Below are 20,250 nucleotides of genomic sequence, written 5' to 3'. Positions count from 1 at the left end.
CAGTCTCCCCGGTAGATGGGAATATAGCAAAAGCCACCACACCTAATACTTTATTTCTGAGAGACATTTGAGTGTATTTTTCTGATAAGAATACCTGGTGTAAATGGAGAAGTTAAAAATGCAAGAGAAAGAACAGAGAATTGATGGAGCTAATGCCCTGAGGAAAGGAATGTTGGACTCGGTCAGGGACAACCCAGAGAGTGTGACTTCTTATTGGAAGGTGGATACTTCTTTCCTGAACTGAACAGAAGACAGAAAGGAGAAGATAGGCACAGGTGTACACAGATGCATAGTTCTGACACTGGAAAGATCCTGGAGCCTTCCTTTGGCACCCCCCATTTTTTTAATGAGGGGTGCAGTGAGCCATCTGTGAGAGCAAAGGGAATAGGATGAGAATGGGGAGTTGGAAGAGCAAGGATTACAAACTTATTATGAAGGTATGAAAAGATGATTTCGAAGACAAGTGTTAAGATTGCTGGTGGTGGCCGGGTGCAGTGGCTCACGCCTGTAATCCCAGCACTTTGGAAGGCTGAGGTGGGCGGATAATCTGAGGTCAGGAGTTCGAGACCAGCCTGGCCAACATGGTGAAACCTGTCTCTACTAAAAATACAAAGATTAGCCGGGAGTGGTTGCGTGCACCTGTAATCCCTGCTACTCGGTAGGATGAGACAGAAGAATCGCTTGAACCCTGGAGGCGGAGGTTGCAGTGAGCCAAGATTGCACCACTGCACTCCAGCCTGGAGCCTGGGCAACAAGAGCAAAACTCCGTCTCAAAAAAAAAAAAAAAAATTGCTGGTGGTGTTGAAGGCCCCAATTGATGTTGGTGATCATGAAGAGTGATCCCAAACTACCTAAAGCATGAATTTGCCCAGTGATATTCAGAAGCTCAATGCAGGCATAAAGATGTCTGATAGATTTTTAAATAGCCCAAAGAGCACAAGACACAGGATGAAAGGCACAAACTGTACTCTTAAAGTAATTTGGGGTAAAAGTTTATTTTCCTCCAAATACGCAAAAGATAAGAAAGACTTTCTTCTAAAATTATGAAATTGTTATATCTACACTATTAGTAGAGTTGCAAATGAAGAACAGACTGTACAAATAAGCAGGTTCTGGGCAAAAATCAGTGTTGTTATATCTACACTATTAGTAGAGTTGCAAATGAAGAACAGACTGTACAAATAAGCAGGTTCTGGGTAAAAATCAGTGTTGTTATATCCATGAAATTATTTAAATTCAACATTTTACTATTTTAAATAACCCCACTTATAGACTGATTTATTAATTCAGTCGCAAATACATATTGGTTTCCTACTATGTGCAAGCACTGCCAGATGCTGAATTAATAATATCAAGTCTGATGTTTAATTAATAAGAAGAACCTTATAGAAATATTTGACACTCAAATTAATATCAGATATATTCATTTGACTAATGCTATTACAATTACAGTTCATAGCTAATGGCATTATCGGGCTATTATCACAAAGCATTACCTCTGTTCTAAAACTCATTTCCATGATAATTCATTGAAATCATCATGAGAACACATATCTTGATGGGTTTTTACCTCCGAATGCTCTTCAAGAGAATGAACTCACCCTTATAAGAAAGCTAGTTATGCCAAATATCACCCATGCCTGTTCTCTCTGCAGTTCAGGTGAACAATGCCTAGCAATTTCCCTACAATTTTGAAAGACACAGTGTTCCTTCCTGGAAACAGCAACCTGACTTCATTTTTATCCACAATTCCCAAGATCTGGAAATGCAAATTAAAGTCGTGATGCAGCCATTATTATCTAGAGCAAAGTATTGAGCATGTGCAGATCTGAGGCCCAATCTCAGTTCATCCAGTCAGTCAACAAATATTTATTCTGTCCCCTTTCCATGACTTTAGGCAAACAGTTCAGCTGCTCTGTGCCTTTGTTCCTTGTTTATAAATTGAGGGTAATAAAAATTTGAGTCCTTATTAGATAAACATGAAAAACTGGTAGAAAAGTCAAAGTTAGAATACAGTGGTTAGGTATTATTTCCTTCAGGTATCATGAAAATTAATGTGTTTTAAAAATTAACTCAGGTAGGAGAGCTATGAATCTCAAATGAAGCATTTAAATCAGGTTACTGAAAGGAGGAAGGAAAGAAATTAACATTTATTAAGTGTCAGTTACATGCAGACCTTGCTATATGCATTTCACGAAGATATTATTTCATTATATCTTCACAACAATTCTTTGGAGGTAGATATTTGTAGCCCCATCATATATAAGAGGAAAATGAGGTTAGAGCGTTGCATAAGTTGTCTAAATCACATAGCAATGGTGGATTCCAGATTCCAAATCTCTTTTTACTACACTAGTTTTATTTCCTGTGGTACAGAAGCACATCCACCCTGGAGACAGACTGTTACATCTTTTTAATTGCACCCTTTTTTGCTCCCAAGCAAAAAGCACATAGTGAAGTAGAAGGCGTGCCTCAGATAAAGCAGAGTATAAAATCCATTTCAGTTTTGTCTCGACAATTTTGGACTTTTGCTAGAACATCAGCACTACAAAATAACTTAAAAAAATCTAATGAAGTCTGAGGGAAATAATTGCTCACTGTCTCCAACTATCTTTTGAAGAGATTCCAAAAGGCACATTTTAAGATTTTCATAGTTCCATTATGTTCAAAATAAAACAGTAGTTTGTAAAGAGGGGAAATACCACATCTTTCTCCAAAGAGAGATAACAGAAATCTGCCTTGAGTCAAAAGCAATATGCTATAGCACTTAATGCCACATATACTTGAAGTATCTGATAAAGCTCTGATTTTGGTGGAAGATGGAGTGACATATTGCTGAAGTGAGGAAAGGTGCATATATATGTGTATATATGTGTATATATATATGTGTATATATGTGTGTGTGTGTATATATATATATGCACTTTCCCTTCTTATGGAATATTTAGGTTATTTCTAATTTTTCATGCTATAAATATTACTAAGGTAAGCATCCTTTTCTATAATCATTAAGTACACAACTTATTCCCGCCTTAGACTAGAATCCTGGAAATGGGGTTATTCCTTCAATGAGGATAAATATTTTAAAGACTATTGAGAATTAAAGGAAAATTGACTTCTAAAAGACTGCATCAATTATGTGCCATTGTGAAATGATAATACTTGCCTCAAGATATTAATTTCAGCCCTTAGCATATTTTGATCTTTGTCTATTTGAATGGAAAAAATCATATTCCATTGCTACTTTAATTTGCATTTTTAGAGTGAAAAATTGAAATGTTTAATGTTTATAGAACATTTTTATCTTTTCTCTTTTATGATGTGCTTAGTCATATTTTTGGCCTATTTTTCTTTTGGTCTTTTTTTGTCAGTTTATATATGCTCATGATACTTTAAGAATATTGTGATTTATGTCATATTTATTGCTAGTATTTTCCCAGTTTTAACTCAACATTTTATTTCATAAATTTATTTTATACAAGTTTTGCTGCCATATGTAATCAAATCTGTCCACCTTTTTCATTATGATTAATTTCATTGCATTTATCTACGGTTGTATAATTTTAATGGTTTCACATTTTGGATTAATTTTATTATTCATGTGGATTTCATTTTGGTTTTATTAAAGAAAATACTTATTTACTTCAAATAACCAACATTCACAACAGTATTTAATATACGTTGTGAAAAGTTGGTTAAACTTTAAATATTTCACAACCATACAGTAAGCGAAATGAAACTAATCAGTTTTACATATTTTAACATATTTTGAGGTGATCTTGGGACTGTTTCAGGGCTATCTTTCTGTCCTGTTCCTTTCAGCTGCCTCTTTATTTTAGCTTAGTATCACTCTCCTTTTAATTAGTATAATAATTTTATGATATATAGTTTATATCAGTTATTACTCATACTTATCTTATTGGTTATCTTTTATTTATGAAAACCGTGTTCTCCATGGTTTATACTTCTAGATGAATTTCACATTTTTATTATTTTTTCTCCAATTTTTTTTTTTTTTTGAGACAGTGTCTCGCTCTGTTGCCTAGGTTGGAGTGCTGCAACTTCTGCCTCCCGGGTTCAAGCAATTCTCCCGCCTCAGCCTCCCAACTAGCTGGGATTACAGGCTTCTGCCACCACGCCAGGCTAATTTTTGTATTTTTTAGTAGAGACGGGGTTTCACCATGCCAGCCAGGCTAGTCTCAAACTCCTGACCTCAAGTGATCAGCCCAGTTGGGCTTCCCAAAGTGCTGGGATTACAGGCGTGAGCTACTGCACCTGGACCCCAATCTTATTTTTATTTTAATAAAATGAGTAAAACTTGTAAGTTAATTTTAGAAAAACTAAAATTTTGCAACAGGTAGTGGTCCATCCAAGTATATAACATACTTTTTAAATTTAATATTTAAAAATTGAGTTCAGTAAGGTTTTTTCTTCATATATATCCTCATCATTTCTTGTTGAAATTATCACAGACATTTTATACATTTTTCATTTTTGCTATTTGAACTGAGTCATTTTCCCTCATTACAACTCACTGAGGTGATCACTGTTATACAGGGAGATTATTACTGTTTATTAATGTGTATGTCTTAATCTGCATCCAATTTCATAAACTTAGTAAATTTATAAGAGTATTTCAGTTGACCCTTTTATTTTTTCAGCAAAATTAATCTTCAAGTACATGTAATTTTTATCCTTATTTCCAATATTTACTCCTATGCTTTGCATCTTTCTCAGGACCCAGAGCTTACAGGGCAATGCTAATACCAGAAGACAGTTACATTACATCTTGCTCATGATCTTAATGAGGATATCTTTTTTTTTATTAAGTATATTTGTAGGATTATAAAGGCGATCTTAAAGAATATTTCTTATCATACAAAAACTTTATTCTTGTTTTCTAAGCGGTAAACAAATCAGTTTAAATTGTATCAAATGTTTCTTAAGTAGCTATTAAGATCACCTTATGATATTTCTTAATCATAAGAAACTGGACCTATCATTAGTGTGCACTTAATTAATAAATTTTTCAGTATTAAATCATCTTTATATATGTGCAATAAACAATACTTGTTGGCAATTATGATTCTTTTGCTATGTTCTGGAAAGATCCAGAGAAAAGATCTATTTTTTCCATGAAAATTTAAAAATGCCTAATATCTCTCTTTTTTCTTAAATTGCATGTTATTTTTAATTGACAAATAGTAATTGTATATATCTATGGGGTAGAATGTAATGTTTCAATACCTGCATACATTGTGGAATGATCAAATCACTCTAATTAGGATACCCACCACCTCACGTAGTTATCATTTCTTAGTGGTGAGAACATTTAAAATCCACTCTTTTAGCAATTTTGATATATACACTACATTATTATTGACTATAGTCACCATGCTGTATAATAGATCACCAGAACTAATTCCTCCTGTCTAACTCAAACTTTGTACCTGTTGGCCAATATTTCCCTTTCCCCCACCCACTCCCCTTCCCCACTTCAGCCTTTGGTAATACTACCATTCTACTCTCTGCTTCTGTGAGTTTGACTTTCCTACATTCCACATATAAGTGAGATGATATGGTATTCGTCTTTCTGTGTCTTGCTTATTTCACTTAGCATAATGTACTCTAGATTCATCCATATTGTCACAAATGACAGAATTGTCTTCTTTTTTAAGGCTGAATATTCCATTGTGTATATATATCACTTTTTAAAATGTATTAATCCATTGATAGGCACTTCAGTTGTGTTCATGTCTTAGCTGTTGTGAACAGTACTGCAACAAACTGAGAGTATCCCAAAATTTACAAACGTTTCTTTGATATACTGATTTCAACTCCTTTGGATATATATCCAGTAGTAGCATTGCTGGATCATGTGGTAATGCTATGGTAATGCTATTTTTAGTTTATTGAGGTACCACCATACTGCTTTCCATAATAGATGTATTAATTTGCATTCTCACCAATAGTGTGCTAAGGTTTCATTCTCTCCACATCCTCATCAATACTAATCTTTCATCTTTTTTATAACATTCTAACTGGTGTGAGGTGATATCTCATTGTGGTTTTAATTTGCATTTCCCTGATGATCAGTGATATTGAACAGTTTCTTATATACCTGTTGGCCATTTGTATGTCTTCTTCTAGGAAATGTCTATTCAGGTCATTTGCCCAATTTTCGATTAGCTATTTGGGTTTTTTCTTACTGAGTATCTTGAATTCCTTACATGTTTTGGATATTAGGCCCTTACTTAATATATAATTTGCAAATATTTTTCCCAATCTGTGGGTTATCTCTTCACTCTGTTATTTCCTTTGCTGTGCAGAAACATTTTAGTCTGACACATTCTCATTTATCTATTTTTCCTTTTATTGTCAAAGCTTCTGTTGTCATATTCAAGAAATCATTACCTAGATCAATGTCAGGAAGCTTTTCCCCTGTTCTAGTAGTTTTACAGTTTCATGTCTTGCATTGAGGCCTTTAATCTATTTTGAGTTTATCTGTTCATATCTGGTGTAAGTGTCCAATTTCATTCTTCTGCATGTAGATATACAGTTTTCCCAGCACCATTTATTGAAGAGACTGTACTTTCTCCTTTGTTTGTGTATTAGTCCGTTTTCATATTGCTATAAACAGCTGCCCAAGACTGGGTAATTTATAAAGGAAAGAGGTTTAATTGACTCACAGTTCAGCATGGCTGGGGAGGCCTCAGGAAGCTTACAATTGTGGTGAAAGGTGAAGGGGAAGCAAGGCACCTTCTTCAAAGGCAGCAGGAAGGAGAATACTGAGTGAAGGGGGAAGAGCCCCTTATAAAACCATCAGATCTCCTGAGAACTCATTCACTATCATGAGAACAGCATGGGGGAACCCACTCCCATGATTCAACTACCTCCACCTGCTCTCTCCCTTGACACATGGGGATTATGGGGATTACAATTCAAGATGAGATTTGGGTGGGGACACAAAGCCTAAACATATCAGCTTGTTCTTGGCACCTTTGTCAAAAATCAGTTGTCTGTAAATGCACAGATTTATTTCTGGACTCTACTCTGGTCCATTTGTCTATGTGTCTGTTTTTATGCCATGCTGTTTTGATACTATAGCTTTGTAGTATATTTTGAAGTCAGGTAGTGTGATGCCTCCATCTTTGTTTTTTGTTCAAGATTACTTTGTCTATTTGTGGTGTTTTGTGGTTCCATATAAATTTTAGGATTGTTTTTTCTATTTCTGTGAAAAGTGTTATTGGAATTTTGGTAGGGATCTTAATGTCTCTTTTTAAAAAGTAATTCTTTGTAACTTTTTCCTACTATTATTGGTCATTAAGTATTTCCATTTCTTCTTGGTTCAACTTCGGCAATTAATGTTTACCTAACTACTCATCTCATTTCCGTAAGAGTTTTGACTGTAAAATAGCATATGCATAACTAAACATTGTTATCTCCTCTGTATCTGTTGTTACATATTCTGATTGGATTTGCCAGTTTTATTTATTTTGTCATATTTTCTCCAATGAATCATCTCTTAGAACTATTAAATCTAAAAATGTTTAATATATTTATTTCCTGTTCTCATCTCTATTTCCATACTCCTACTTTCCTTAGATTTGTTTTATGCATTTCCTAATTTTTTTGTCTTGAATGTTTATTTGATTTATTTTAATTCTGACTTTAAAAATGAAAACCTATGTGCCTTTAAATGTGCTTCTGGGTAGAGTTTATATCTGTATCTCTAAAATGTGTAAATGCAATTTCCTCATTCTCTTCATTTTCTAAATACTTTGATATTGTGGGTTTCATTTCTTCATTGACCAGTTAGTTATCCAAGAGGCATATCTTCAATTTCTTGGAGGTTTGGTTTATTACTAATGTTACTGAAACTTCTGTAAGATGGTGAAATATTCTTTCTTCATATTAAACAATGTTGTGATCTTTATTAAACACTTGTCAATCACATTAATTTAATTCTCTACATCCCTTCTTTGACAATTTGATCAAAAACTGACAAGAATGTGTTATAGTCATTGATAAGAATTACCTATATATCATTTTTTCCAAAAGACAACAGATTTTTTTATGATTTCATTACTTAAGGGAAATCCACTGGCATATCTTCAATTTGAATTGTGTTTTTTTTATCAATATAAAAAAATTTTCAATGTCCCTTTAAAATAGTTTTTCCTTTGAATTCAACTTTGCTGAGGTTAGTACTTTCCAGTATTTTTCTTTGTCTTATGAGTTTCTCGTTCATTATTGTATTATTATTATTAATATTATTATTTTAAGCTTTGTCATTCTGTGTTCTGGGTGTTTCCTGTAAGTAACATTTATAACATGTATTGTAGTCACTTTTCCTTACCCATATTGACCTTTTTTCTGTTTACTCATCCTCAAAAGAAGAGATTTGCTGAGAGTAGTGTTTACTAACAGAGTGTATGTGGATATTTTTGCTAAAGTCTACAGTTAAAGTGACCCATTAAACCCAAGACTGCTAGGCTACAATGAGAACTTTACAGCATTTTTAGGTTTTCTAACACTCTGACTAGATAGAGTGATTACAGACTACAGTGTCAAGCATACATGGCTATATGGCACCCCCCAGAACTCATACTCACCTCTAATGTTTTATTTTTGGTCAGGCAGGTTGCACTGCATCCAATACTTCTTGGATGACTATGTCTTATTCCCATTACTTCTTTTATTTGTTTATTATTTTTAAAAATTTTTTATTGATACATATTAGGTGTACTTGTTTTCAGGATACATGTGATCATTTGATAAATCGATACAGTCAAATCAAGGTAATTTGTATATCTATTACCTTAAATATCTGTTCCCATTACTTCTTGTCCTGTGATTCCATGGGAGTTGCACTCCCTGATGTAGTTTAGAAGCAGAGGTGCTTGGTTCTGAGTAGTGGTATGGAAGGATGAATGGGAGGGTTCCTTTCTCTTTTCTCCTCCTTCCAAAAGAAAAATAAACAGTAATTATGCATTAAAGCAAAAGCTATTACTATTTTCTCTAGAACTGACCTTGATTTCTGTGGTGAGGGCCTGTTCTGATCATCTCTTATTCACCGCATTGGTGACCTGGGGGTGCCTCTTACTCTAAACAGTATGAGATTATGGAAAACATGCATCCTTTTTTTTTTTTTTTTTTTGAGAGAGAGTCTACACATGAGACTGACAGCAGTTTATTAGTCACATACACTCACAGCCTGGGAAAGAAAAATACCCTGATATGTGCAGGGTTACCTGGGGTTGCACTCAGGCATACAGTGAACAAGCAGGGTCTGTGGGGGGCAGGCTTTGTAGTAACAAAGGGTTGTGGTGACAGGCTGGTTCCTGTAGGCTGGATGTGATTGGTTCGTTTGAGTAATGTTGAGAGCTAGCAGGGAAGTGAAACCTCTTAGGCTGAGACCTGGGTGGAGTGCAGCTGGCCTGGCTAATAGAACTAGCCAGGTGGGAGCTCTTCCCTCTGGGTGAGGAGCACATCTAATGAAAGCAGGGGAACACGTGGTTAGACCTTTGGGGCCTGTGAGACTCAAAGGCATCAAGGCAGCAAATGTAATTTTGAGCCTTACAATGTAGGGCATTAGATAGAAGAGAAATAAACGATATTTCTCTTTCATATTAGCAAATTTGTGTAGTTTATAGTGTTATAGCATGTGTGCATCACCATATATGTTTCTCAATCCAGTTTCAAAAGCCTTAAATTTAGTGTAAATTGCTCTAAGAATCTCACAGTAGGTTGAATGCCAGTCTCAGGACCGAAGTAGAAATGTCCTTAGGTATTTTAGAAAGAATTTGGGGTAAGTGATTTCAAAGACTGAAATGCAGACATTTTAAAACTGTTGAGAAGATGTTAAAGAAAGTCATAAAAGTGGTAGTTGCATTAAACACCAAGAGGTGGACTACAGCAGTGCATCTGATATAACAGCAGGAAGATGAGTGTTCTGAGTGATGTTTCACTTGACCTTTCTGTTCCTTCACTCATTAATATATAAAATAAAGAACAAGTCCAGATGATTCTAAAATCCTTTGTCTCTAAAATGACTGTGATAATTTTGGATAAATAGAAACATTTTATTTAGTGTCTACAAGGCCTAATGCTCCAGAATAATTACCCTTTGCCTGTCCCCTACTAATTTATGAATTACTTTTCTTAAGCAGCATGGAATGCACATTTCCTGGTACACAAAAAAATTCTAAAAAATGACTTTCAAATACATCTAGCTAAGCAAGAGATATTTGGGGGAATTCTGAACAATGCTAAATATTTTGAGTCCTTTACTACTTCAGCAGTTGAACACTATTACTAACTAGCTGGTTATATTATGAAAGTAATAACTAGGGTGCACTGTAGGCATTACGAATGGCAGCGAGTGAATGACCCATCAGACTCTATGTGGCACACTGTTTCTCATGTTCCTGTTCAGCTATCCTGCGATCTGGAGAAGTTTAGTTAGTCTCATTCTAGACCTCAAGTCTTCACTATGCCTCCTTTGCAAGGATGCTCCTGATTTCAATCAGCTACTGGAAATGTCAGACGAAAAATGGCACAAATGTGAATTATGACAATAAAAGTTTATAAGCTACTAAAATAAAGTTATAGTACCTAACAGCTGAGTCAACTGACAATGTTAAATGGAACATTTTACAACCAGTCCTGGGATAATGATAAAAAAAAAAAGGCACATAGAAAATGAAGAAATATCTGACAGGAGACAGACCCAAGATCAAGCTCAGGCTACATGACGGTGTGTGAGCTACCTGGAAAGGGGCAGTAGGAGGTGATAATCTAAGGTTTGTGGAGTGCCTCCTCTGTGTCCGGCCCTTGACAACCATTATCTCTTTAACTTCTCATGACAACTCAGTAAGGAAGATTCTGTTATCATCATTTCATAGAAGAGAAACTGAGTTATTTGCCCAATGACTACACTGTTAAGGCAAGATTTAACTTTAAAAGTCTACCTGACTCCAAAGCCCATGCTCTTTCTACATCTTTTTATACCCAATTCTGTCTCTTCACATAGACAGATAATCTCCATATAAATAAAGCAAATTTTAAGTGTCCTGAAGAATCTTTCTGTCTGACTTGATACAAGTGTTTGTCCCATGCTATCAATTCAGGAGATGCTTCTCTTTACCATGTAAATTAGCTATACAGAGAATGTTAAATGAATCTAAATATGGCAAAAAATGTGGGACTAGAATGAAGATGAGCATTAGAAAGAAAGCCACATGCTAAAAATGATATTTAAGAATGAATACGGGAGCATTATAGAAAGTTTGAATACGTGATATGGCAATCTTTGGTTTGGGGTTTTCTTGTCTTTTTTTTTTTTTTTTAAGATAATCCCACTCACAGAATGTTTTGTCCATATCCACAGATTTATACTATCTTTCTCTAACTTTTCTAGTATAAATGTCCTTCTCTCCTGTCACCCCAAACTCTCAAATACCAAGTCACAGTACTTCTCATTTCTGTTTTCCACAGCATCCCCAGTGACGAGAGTGCTCTGGTGTGCCCAGGGGGATCTAGTGGTATCTCCCAAAAGGCTGGTATTTGCCATAATGAAACAATTTCTTTAAAATATTATGTTTTACCTTTAAAGATCTTAGGAAATTTATATTCTTCTTCCTCATATGACTCTCTTATAATATAAAGATAGTCTTTTCAATTACTTATTATGGACCAGAATTCATGCTCCAAGAAGAATTAATGTCATGTTAATTCCGAGGCTTCACATGCTCTGTGCAAACTCCTCTTACACTAGCCAGAGAAACACGGTGATAAAAAGGTATAATCACATGACATGCAAAGTGCTGATGTGAAATGAAAAGGACAGAAATACGATTGGGATATTAATTCAAGAGGGGAAACAATAGCACTGTTTGAATAGGCTTAGAAGGACGGTTTAGTTCTTCCTGAAAATAAGTAGGATGTTATTGCACCTTATCTTGACTTCCACCTCAACTCTCCCCATTGAAGTACAATCAAATGTTTAGTTCCTGTGTGCACACACACACGGGCACACACACACACGCACACACACAAAAGCACACATATACACATCAAAAAGGCTACACAATATCCAATAGACAAGACTTACAGAGAAACATTCAGTGAACTTCATTTACGCATCTAAACACCAGACAAAGGCATCATGTAACTGTAGCAATAAAACCATAAATTTTCATTATAATAGAACCCAAATAAAATGGTAAAGTGGAACCACAAAATAGGTATAGTAATACTTATTTATACCTATCATAATACCTATTTTGGTATTATTTTGCCAAATAATCCCTATTTGTCAGGCACTGATCTAAATACTAAAAATATAAGGATAAATAAGACACACAGCTCCTGCAAATTAATAGCATAATCAAGATTACCTTTACAACCCAGTTCTTTTGAAAAAATAATACCTATTTTGTAAGTTGCACTTTACCATTTTATTTATTTGTTCTATAATTTATTTAGGCTAGCTTTCAGATATAGGTCCAAGAATATAACAGACACAGCTAATTTTCATTGTTGATCCATAGTAATAGTCATTGAGTAGGTAAAAGACAGAAGACAAACAGCTTTAAATGGGAAGTGGCACAATTAATCACAATTGTCATACTTATGCACTTGCTGACTGTGATCAGAATATTTAAGTTAAATCCCATTTAAAAGTATGCATTGTCAAGGGAGAGGCCAAGAACCACTTTCTACTGCAGGAAACAACCCTACAACCCATGTGCCAAAGATGGTACTGAGGCCCAGTCCTATTGGGTCACAGACTGATTGCTCTGGTCCCACACCCTCTTCACCTCCCATTGTAGGAGTTGTTCCTATAAAAAGGCAACGAAATGATGAAACCTTGGCATTTGTGTCTTCAGAGATAATCATTTCCTGTTCTCATAATGCATAACATTAAAAAAATTCAACCCATTCAGAGCTACAGTTAAATTAAATTCTCTCTGTTAAGTTAGATTTTTCCCTTTTAAGCATTCTGTAGTGCTATGTAAATACGTTTGGTAATACTAGTTCTCCTTGCTGTTTCTAAAGTATTGCCTAAAATTAAGTATCACATACATAATATGTATAAAATAGTGCATTATATTTATATATTAAACAATACCCCAAAATTTACTGAAGAAATGAAAAGTATGTATGTGGATAGAGATAGAGACAGAGGCAGAGGCAGGGACAGAGACAGGGACAGAGATAGAGATAGAGTTATAGGACAGATCCAAAGCAAAAGTCAAAACTTAGAAGCAAATTAAAGTAATTACCTTGAATCTTGAATAGTTTCATATATACCCAGTATGACATCATAATGAAGTAGAGATCCTTTATTTGGTGGTATCGAATTGAAGAATTTACTTATTAGGTGAAAAGAAAATCTCCACGTTAACCAGAGATTGCAAGTAATTTGACCAATGAGGTCTGTGATATCGTAAGGTAGCCCTGGATTTATCAAAGTTGTGAAAATAATTTAACATCTATCACCTATATACATTATCTCACTATCCTTACAATTTGCATATGAAACAGACTATCTGGTCATAGAAAATATCTTTTATTCATTCACTCACTATATATTTGCCAAATAATCCCTACATGCCAGGCACAGTTGTAAATATTAGAAATATAAGGATAAATAAGATACACACGTGGCTCCTGCAAGTTAATGGAATAGTCAGGATTACCTTTACAACCCAGTTCTTCTGACACCTATATTTGTGCGATGCAAATTAACAGTGTTTTGTGACCTTCAAAATATTTGGGGTGCTTTGCTTATCATTTTACTATTAATTACGGAATTAAATAAATTTTGACAATCAAGTTTCAGATGAGCTTTTTTCCTTTGTGGATATTACTGAAGCGAACAAAGCTCTATGAATTATGGAATGATAAAATATTCACAGAAACTTACAACTCTGCAGTTGAATAACAATTACATTTGTTCCAAACAGGCAATTGGTTTCCAAACACATTAAACAAAGGCAATTTAGAAAGCTTCTTCTTCTTCCTGGCATCATTAACATTGTTGAACGTCCTGGGATTCTGGAGTGTTTCACAAAGGTAAGTAAGTGTGTGGTAAGATGAAAAATTTCTGAGTCCATGAAATATTGGTCTGGGAACCGTCACTGAGCCAGCGGGAATTCTGTACACCATGACTGGACAAATTAGCATATTAGAGAAGTTCAACAGATTATTCAGGGCAAGAAATTTCAATTTAGACTTCACTTTTTCCATCGATCCTCATAATAAAACAGTGCTTTACAAATTCTAAAACATGTCCTAACACAAGATTTTCCTCCCCACCATGTAGCATCACTTTAGAATTAGAAATAAGCGTATTGATAGGAAGAACGAGTGAATCATTACCATTAAAAGCAAATATCAGTAAACAAATAGCTAGAAATCTAATGATGCTTGAGATTTGGATCCTATTCAGGCTTTTAAATCAGCAGTGACCATTTCAAGGTCAATTAAAAAAACTACAAAATCCCTTAGCTTGTCACCTGAGATCACCTGAGAGTGGCTTAATATGTACCGTCTACCATCCATCCACTCATCCATTACCAGCCTCTCTCTCTCTCTCCCCTTGACATATTCTTGGACAGCTGTGTACTTTTGAGAAAATTCTCTAACCTCTCTGGGCCTCTGTTTTTCCACATGTAAAATAAAAAACCTCTTGTGGGTTTTAGGGGGATGAATATTGATAAAGGGCTAATCACAATGTCTGTCACGAAGCAGAAATTAAGCAGATTTTCATTTTCCTCACTTCCTTCCATCCATTTTTCTCTTTAGTCATTTAGTCATATATTATCTCATCCATTGTCACTTCACCTTTGCCTAGGTCATTATTTTATTAACCTAACAAATCTCTTTTTGAACATCAGCCATGTGATAGGTGGTGTCATAAACCAGAAAGATGCAAAGTCAGTACGTCAATAAAGGTTTATTTTCACCAGTGTTCTGCTCTCATTGGGCTTACGGTCCAGTATAAGAAAGAATCAAACCTCATGCAAGGCAGAATTGATAACAAAATTAAAAGCCTTAATAGCTCCCTGAATTTTTATATTTCTTACACTCCAAAGTGTATAAATTATCAAACTGATCCTTCACAGTGTATACATTTCCCAAATGCTGATCTCATTCTTAGATTGAAAATCAAATTAGAGAACCAGAAAGTTTTGCAGAAAGGTCCAACAGGAATGTTCTCAGCATTGTAGCAAAACAGATTTCACAGTGAAAATGGAAGCTGGAGGCATGGCCTCATTCCCCTCCATCTACTGCCTCCAGACACATAAGTGATGCTCACCCAGCAATTCTCAAAAACCTGCACCATCTCTCAATTTTTATTTTGCATCCTATGGTAAGGTTTGATCCTTGTCTTTCATAAAGTAATTTAGTCACCCAAGTTGAGTCCAGTTTCACAATTTACATGCTATACAAACTTCAGCAAGCTGTTTAACCTTGCTAAACCTCAGTTACTTCATTTGAAAAATGGAAATGATAAAAATAGTAACTGTATCATAACGCTTTTGTGAGGATGAGTAAATGCTCTGAAGTGTTAGGAATTATAATTACAATGGTCTCATGCCTAGCCATATGCTCTCTTCTTCCTCCTTTTTATTCTTCTCCTAGACTTACGTTGAGGTGTGGCCAAGATGACCGCAGTCATGGACAGAGTTCAGGTAGAACTGGCACTGGACCCAGAATCTATTAGCCCAGGGATTTACTCATTAATATATACACTCAACCAACATGCTAAGCATTGTTCCAGGCAATAGAGAAATAGAGTTGAACAGGCAAACTTGTAGTCTACATAGAGCTAACATCTACAGCCCAAATTAAAATATTCAAGTGTGATTCTTTCTCTCTGATTGTGAAGGGAACTAGTGAGTTCCTGTAAAGAAGTGAGAAGTAGTGGTGTGGAATGCAGAGGAGGAGGTAAGAATAAAAATATACAACACACCAGAGATTGGAGGAACCAAAGATGAGAAGTAAAACTTTACATTTTACTAAGTAAAAATGTAAAGTTCATTCAGAAATAAATCTGATACTTACCAAATCTTCTCCATCTCCTATCTACTTTCTCTTCTCCTGCATACTTTCTTAGGGAGGGACTAAAGATAGAGAGAGAGGAAGAAACAAACAAGAAGGAAAGAAATTAATTTTCTATGTGTTGAGCAGCCTGTGTGTCTTGGGTGGCATGCTATACACACACAAACAACTGCACTTACTCCCCACCACCTTCTTGGCATATAGATCTTCTCATTCTACGTTATAAATCAAAAAACTAAAGTGCAAAGCTAGTTAAATAAATTGACCAAGTTCACACAACTAGGATTCAACCCCAAATTTGTCTCTGAAGCCCATGCTTCTACACTTCTATACTATGCTGCCTCCAGGTGCCATAGAAGAGCCGTCTTCTTGCTCTCTGACAATTCTTAACTTGGTTTGGGAGAAAACTATTTCCTTCAGTTAAAGTAACTCTACCCACTACCACCTGTTGACGAGCACCCCACAGGAAAAGAATGGATGTCACATGTCAGAAGTAGGAGATTCTGGAAAATTTTCCTCCAGAGATTAAGCAGCTAGAACCAATGACATCAAAGCCAAAGCACTTGCTGCCTTGGGGACCTATTGGCCATTGGGATTGGACAGGCCAAGTCAGAAGAGTTAAGCAAGACACAGTATGAAACCTGAGAGAGAAAGACCAGTGTCTGCAGTGAGGAGCGCATGATTCCGATTTTTTTCTATACTGATTATTTTTGTCAGACACTAATGAACAATAAGCATGCAAAGAAATGGGAAAAGTACCGATGTCCCAGGAACAGCATTATTGAAACATATTACTTCCAAGTCAAATCATATTTAATCTCAGCACATATGCAATCACAATCCCATTTTTTATCAAACCCAAAGGTGTATCTGTTCAGAGCCAGGTAATGGTGGCAAATCTATCAAGAACAAGGCAGTTCCAACTTATTCTTGTCCTCAAGATCTTGAGGACAGTGTATTAATTACGAAACAACATCCTCACCAAAATACAGGTAGGATGAGGTCTGTTTTAGCACCCTAGACACCCCCACAGCCAAGTTCATATTAGTCTGATATAATCTTATTGTTAAGTCCTAGAACCAAACCAATCTTGTGAGGGTTACTGGGACATTATCTCAAATCCCCAGCTGCATAAAGCTAGGAATTATCCATAAATATAAGGCCAGACTTACCTGTCACATGTACCAAATCAAACAAACTGAAAACAACCCCTCCACAATCAAATTTGAAACACTGCATTAGTGACACGTCATACTCAAGGCTTTCCAGTTTAGGGGTGAAGGAAGTAGGTAGATGAAAGTAAATATGTCTACAGTGCTTTATATAAATATGTATCCTATCCCACATTTGGTGCTAAAATAAAAAGAAATTTCAGGTGTTTTGAGAGGCAGGGGGCAGAGAGTGTTTGTTTTTATAACTAACACCACTTTCCTTCCAGTGTTGTGAAACACACCTTATAAAGTTGATATTGCACTTGTTTTGTCAAATATTCCAGTAATCTTTTGTGTCTATGCTGTAAGAATTATTGAAAGTGACATAAATCAGAGACAAATGACCAGAGTTGTTCAGGCAGTATTCATTCTCTTAGAGTTACAGTTACAGTTATTTTTAGTAATGTATTGAGAAGGAAAAGAAGGTAAAATTAACTTTTGAAACCTTCACAAATCAAAAATAGATGACTGACCCCATCTATTTTTGAAACTTATGTGTATGTGATAAAATTAAACTTATAGCCGATATTCCTTTGTTCATTTGACAAATATTTATTGAACATCTACTATGTATCAATCACTGGAAATAAAGCAGTGAATAAAGCAATTTGAAGTTTCTATTTTGCTGGAACTTACCCGAAAGTGTTTAAGAAAGTAATTTGTCTTTACAGGCAGTATGCCATAGAGGAAAAGCGCCAGGATTCAGAATAATCAAGTTCTGGTTCCAAATCCAAACTCTGCCAACTACTATTTCTATGAACCTTAAGCAAGTTATTTAACCTCTTGGAAACTTCAGTTTCTCAATCTTCAAAATGGGATGATTCTATCCCACCCTTGCATGGGGCTGGTACTTAGAAGACACTGGAAAGGCAGGTTTTTCTGGAGGTTGGGGATGGAGAGTGCACATTCTAGAAATATATTCATAGATTCCTTCTTTGACAATAGTGTTTTCCACATAATCTCAGCACTGAATTTACAAATCCCCAGTAAACCTCTTATGCATCCTGACCGCCATGAAATCTGTCAAATCAATAGGCTTTCAGCCTTCTCACCATCTCTCTGTCAGCATTGAAGACAGCATAGCAGGTTGTAAAAAAGCGCCACCTAAAGGTCCTTATGAGACACTTTACTAAGTCACAAAAACTCCTTTTGTCCTTTTAAAAAGGCTGTTTTGGTGAGCAGCGCTCTTAAATAATCATCACTGTTGTGCCAGTATCTATGAGCCCATCATAAAAGGTAGACAAGCGCAGGAGGGAAGCAAATGATTTATCAATTCATCTACATCTGGTCCTAAGAAAAGCTTTCTTTCTTTCTTTTTTAGATATTGTAATCTAAATCATTTTAATGTCCAGAACATCCATGGAAGTAATCTTGAAGAAACACTTCTCCTCCACGAAAAGTCTCTGAAATTTTATGGCAGTATACAGGAATTTTCTTCAAGTATTGATCTTTGGGAGACAGCCCTATGAAACTGTGTTTGAGTCTACCTGTCTTATGAGAACAGTATTCATTGTTTTCTTCTTCAGTTGAGCATTTTATGTGTTTTAGTGTAAAAGCCAATATATATGGAGGTGATTTTACAAATATCATCTGTATACTTTATTTACAAAGACTAATTATGACCTTTCTAGTAAACTGTCATGCTTTTGCATTGTTATAGCATTAGAATTAATAAAATAATTTCAAAGCCTAGGTGATTACTCTATGACAAAAAAATGACAGTTTTCTTTTTTTTTTTTCTTAATTCTTTTTTTTTTTTTTATAATGATCATCATATCTTTATAACAGACTTGGTGAAAGAAGGATGTTGATGTTTTTAAAAATGTGGTTTATGTGTTTTGTTACAAAACTTTCCAAATCAGCTCTGTTCATTGTGTAAAAGATATTGTTCTTGTTATCAACGGTTATAATGGCATGGCCTTTGTAGCTGATTAACCTGTGTAATTTAAAGCCTTTCAGGGCTCCTGCAAAATATATTTGGTATGGAGAGACACTAGAATTACATCTATGTTATGTATTGAATGTTTGTGTTCTCCCTGATTTCCAATTTTTTTTTCTTTTTATTATTATTATTATTATTATTATACTTTAGGCTCTATGGTACATGTGCGCAACGTGCAGGTAAGTTACATATGTATACATGTGCCATGCTGGTGCGCTGCACCCACCAACTCGTCATCTAGCATTAGGTATATCTCCCAATGCTATCCCTCCCCCCTCCCCCCACCCCACAACAGTCCCCGAAGTGTGATGTTCCCCTTCCTGTGTCCATGTGTTCTCATTGTTCAATTCCCACCTATGAGTGAGAATATGCGGTGTTTGGTTTTTTGTTCTTGTGATAGTTTACTGAGAATGATGATTTCCAATTTCATCCATGTCCCTACAAAGGACGTGAACTCATCATTTTTTATGGCTGCATAGTATTCCATGGTGTATATGTGCCACATTTTCTTAATCCAGTCTATCATTGTTGGACATTTGGGTTGGTTCCAAGTCTTTGCTATTGTGAATAATGCCGCAATAAACATACGTGTGCATGTGTCTTTATAGCAGCATGATTTATATATCATGCTGGGTATATACCCAGTAATGGGATGGCTGGGTCAAATGGAATTTCTAGTTCTAGATCCCTGAGGAATCGCCACACTGACTTCCACAAGGGTTGAACTAGTTTACAGTCCCACCAACAGTGTAAAAGTGTTCCTATTTCTCCACATCCTCTCCAGCACCTGTTGTTTCCTGACTTTTTAATGATTGCCATTCTAACTGGTGTGAGGTGGTATCTCATTGTGGTTTTGATTTGCATTTCTCTGATGGCCAGTGATGGTGAGCATTTTTTCATGTGTTTTTTGGCTGCATAAATGTCTTCTTTTGAGAAGTGTCTGTTCATGTCCTTCGCCCACTTTTTGATGGGGTTGTTTGTTTTTTTCTTGTAAATTTGTTGCAGTTCATTGTAGATTCTGGA

General features: G+C 35.5%; 2 protein-coding genes across 2 annotated transcripts in view; one reads left to right on the top strand and one right to left on the bottom strand.

Moving 5' to 3' along the window:
- The window catches only part of SLC15A5 (solute carrier family 15 member 5), an 89,166-nt gene extending 69,893 nt beyond the window's left edge, over nucleotides 1-19,273 (top strand). Inside the window, exons 8-9 of the mRNA XM_063712047.1 lie at nucleotides 13,974-14,082; nucleotides 18,607-19,273. Coding sequence (XP_063568117.1) covers nucleotides 13,974-14,082; nucleotides 18,607-18,754 — 257 coding nt within the window. The 3' untranslated portion in view covers nucleotides 18,755-19,273. The remainder of the gene's footprint in view (nucleotides 1-13,973; nucleotides 14,083-18,606) is intronic.
- The window catches only part of DERA (deoxyribose-phosphate aldolase), a 358,665-nt gene that overhangs the window by 57,664 nt on the left and 280,751 nt on the right, over nucleotides 1-20,250 (bottom strand). Inside the window, exon 9 of the transcript XR_010135729.1 lies at nucleotides 8,822-8,962. The gene's annotated coding sequence lies outside the window, so the exon portion shown is untranslated. The remainder of the gene's footprint in view (nucleotides 1-8,821; nucleotides 8,963-20,250) is intronic.

Source organism: Pongo abelii, chromosome 10 (genome assembly GCF_028885655.2).
Source record: "Pongo abelii isolate AG06213 chromosome 10, NHGRI_mPonAbe1-v2.0_pri, whole genome shotgun sequence".
Classification (NCBI taxonomy): domain Eukaryota; kingdom Metazoa; phylum Chordata; class Mammalia; order Primates; family Hominidae; genus Pongo; species Pongo abelii.
The sequence above is the reverse complement of the archived record's forward strand: the minus strand, read 5'-3'. Positions and strand labels throughout refer to the sequence as shown.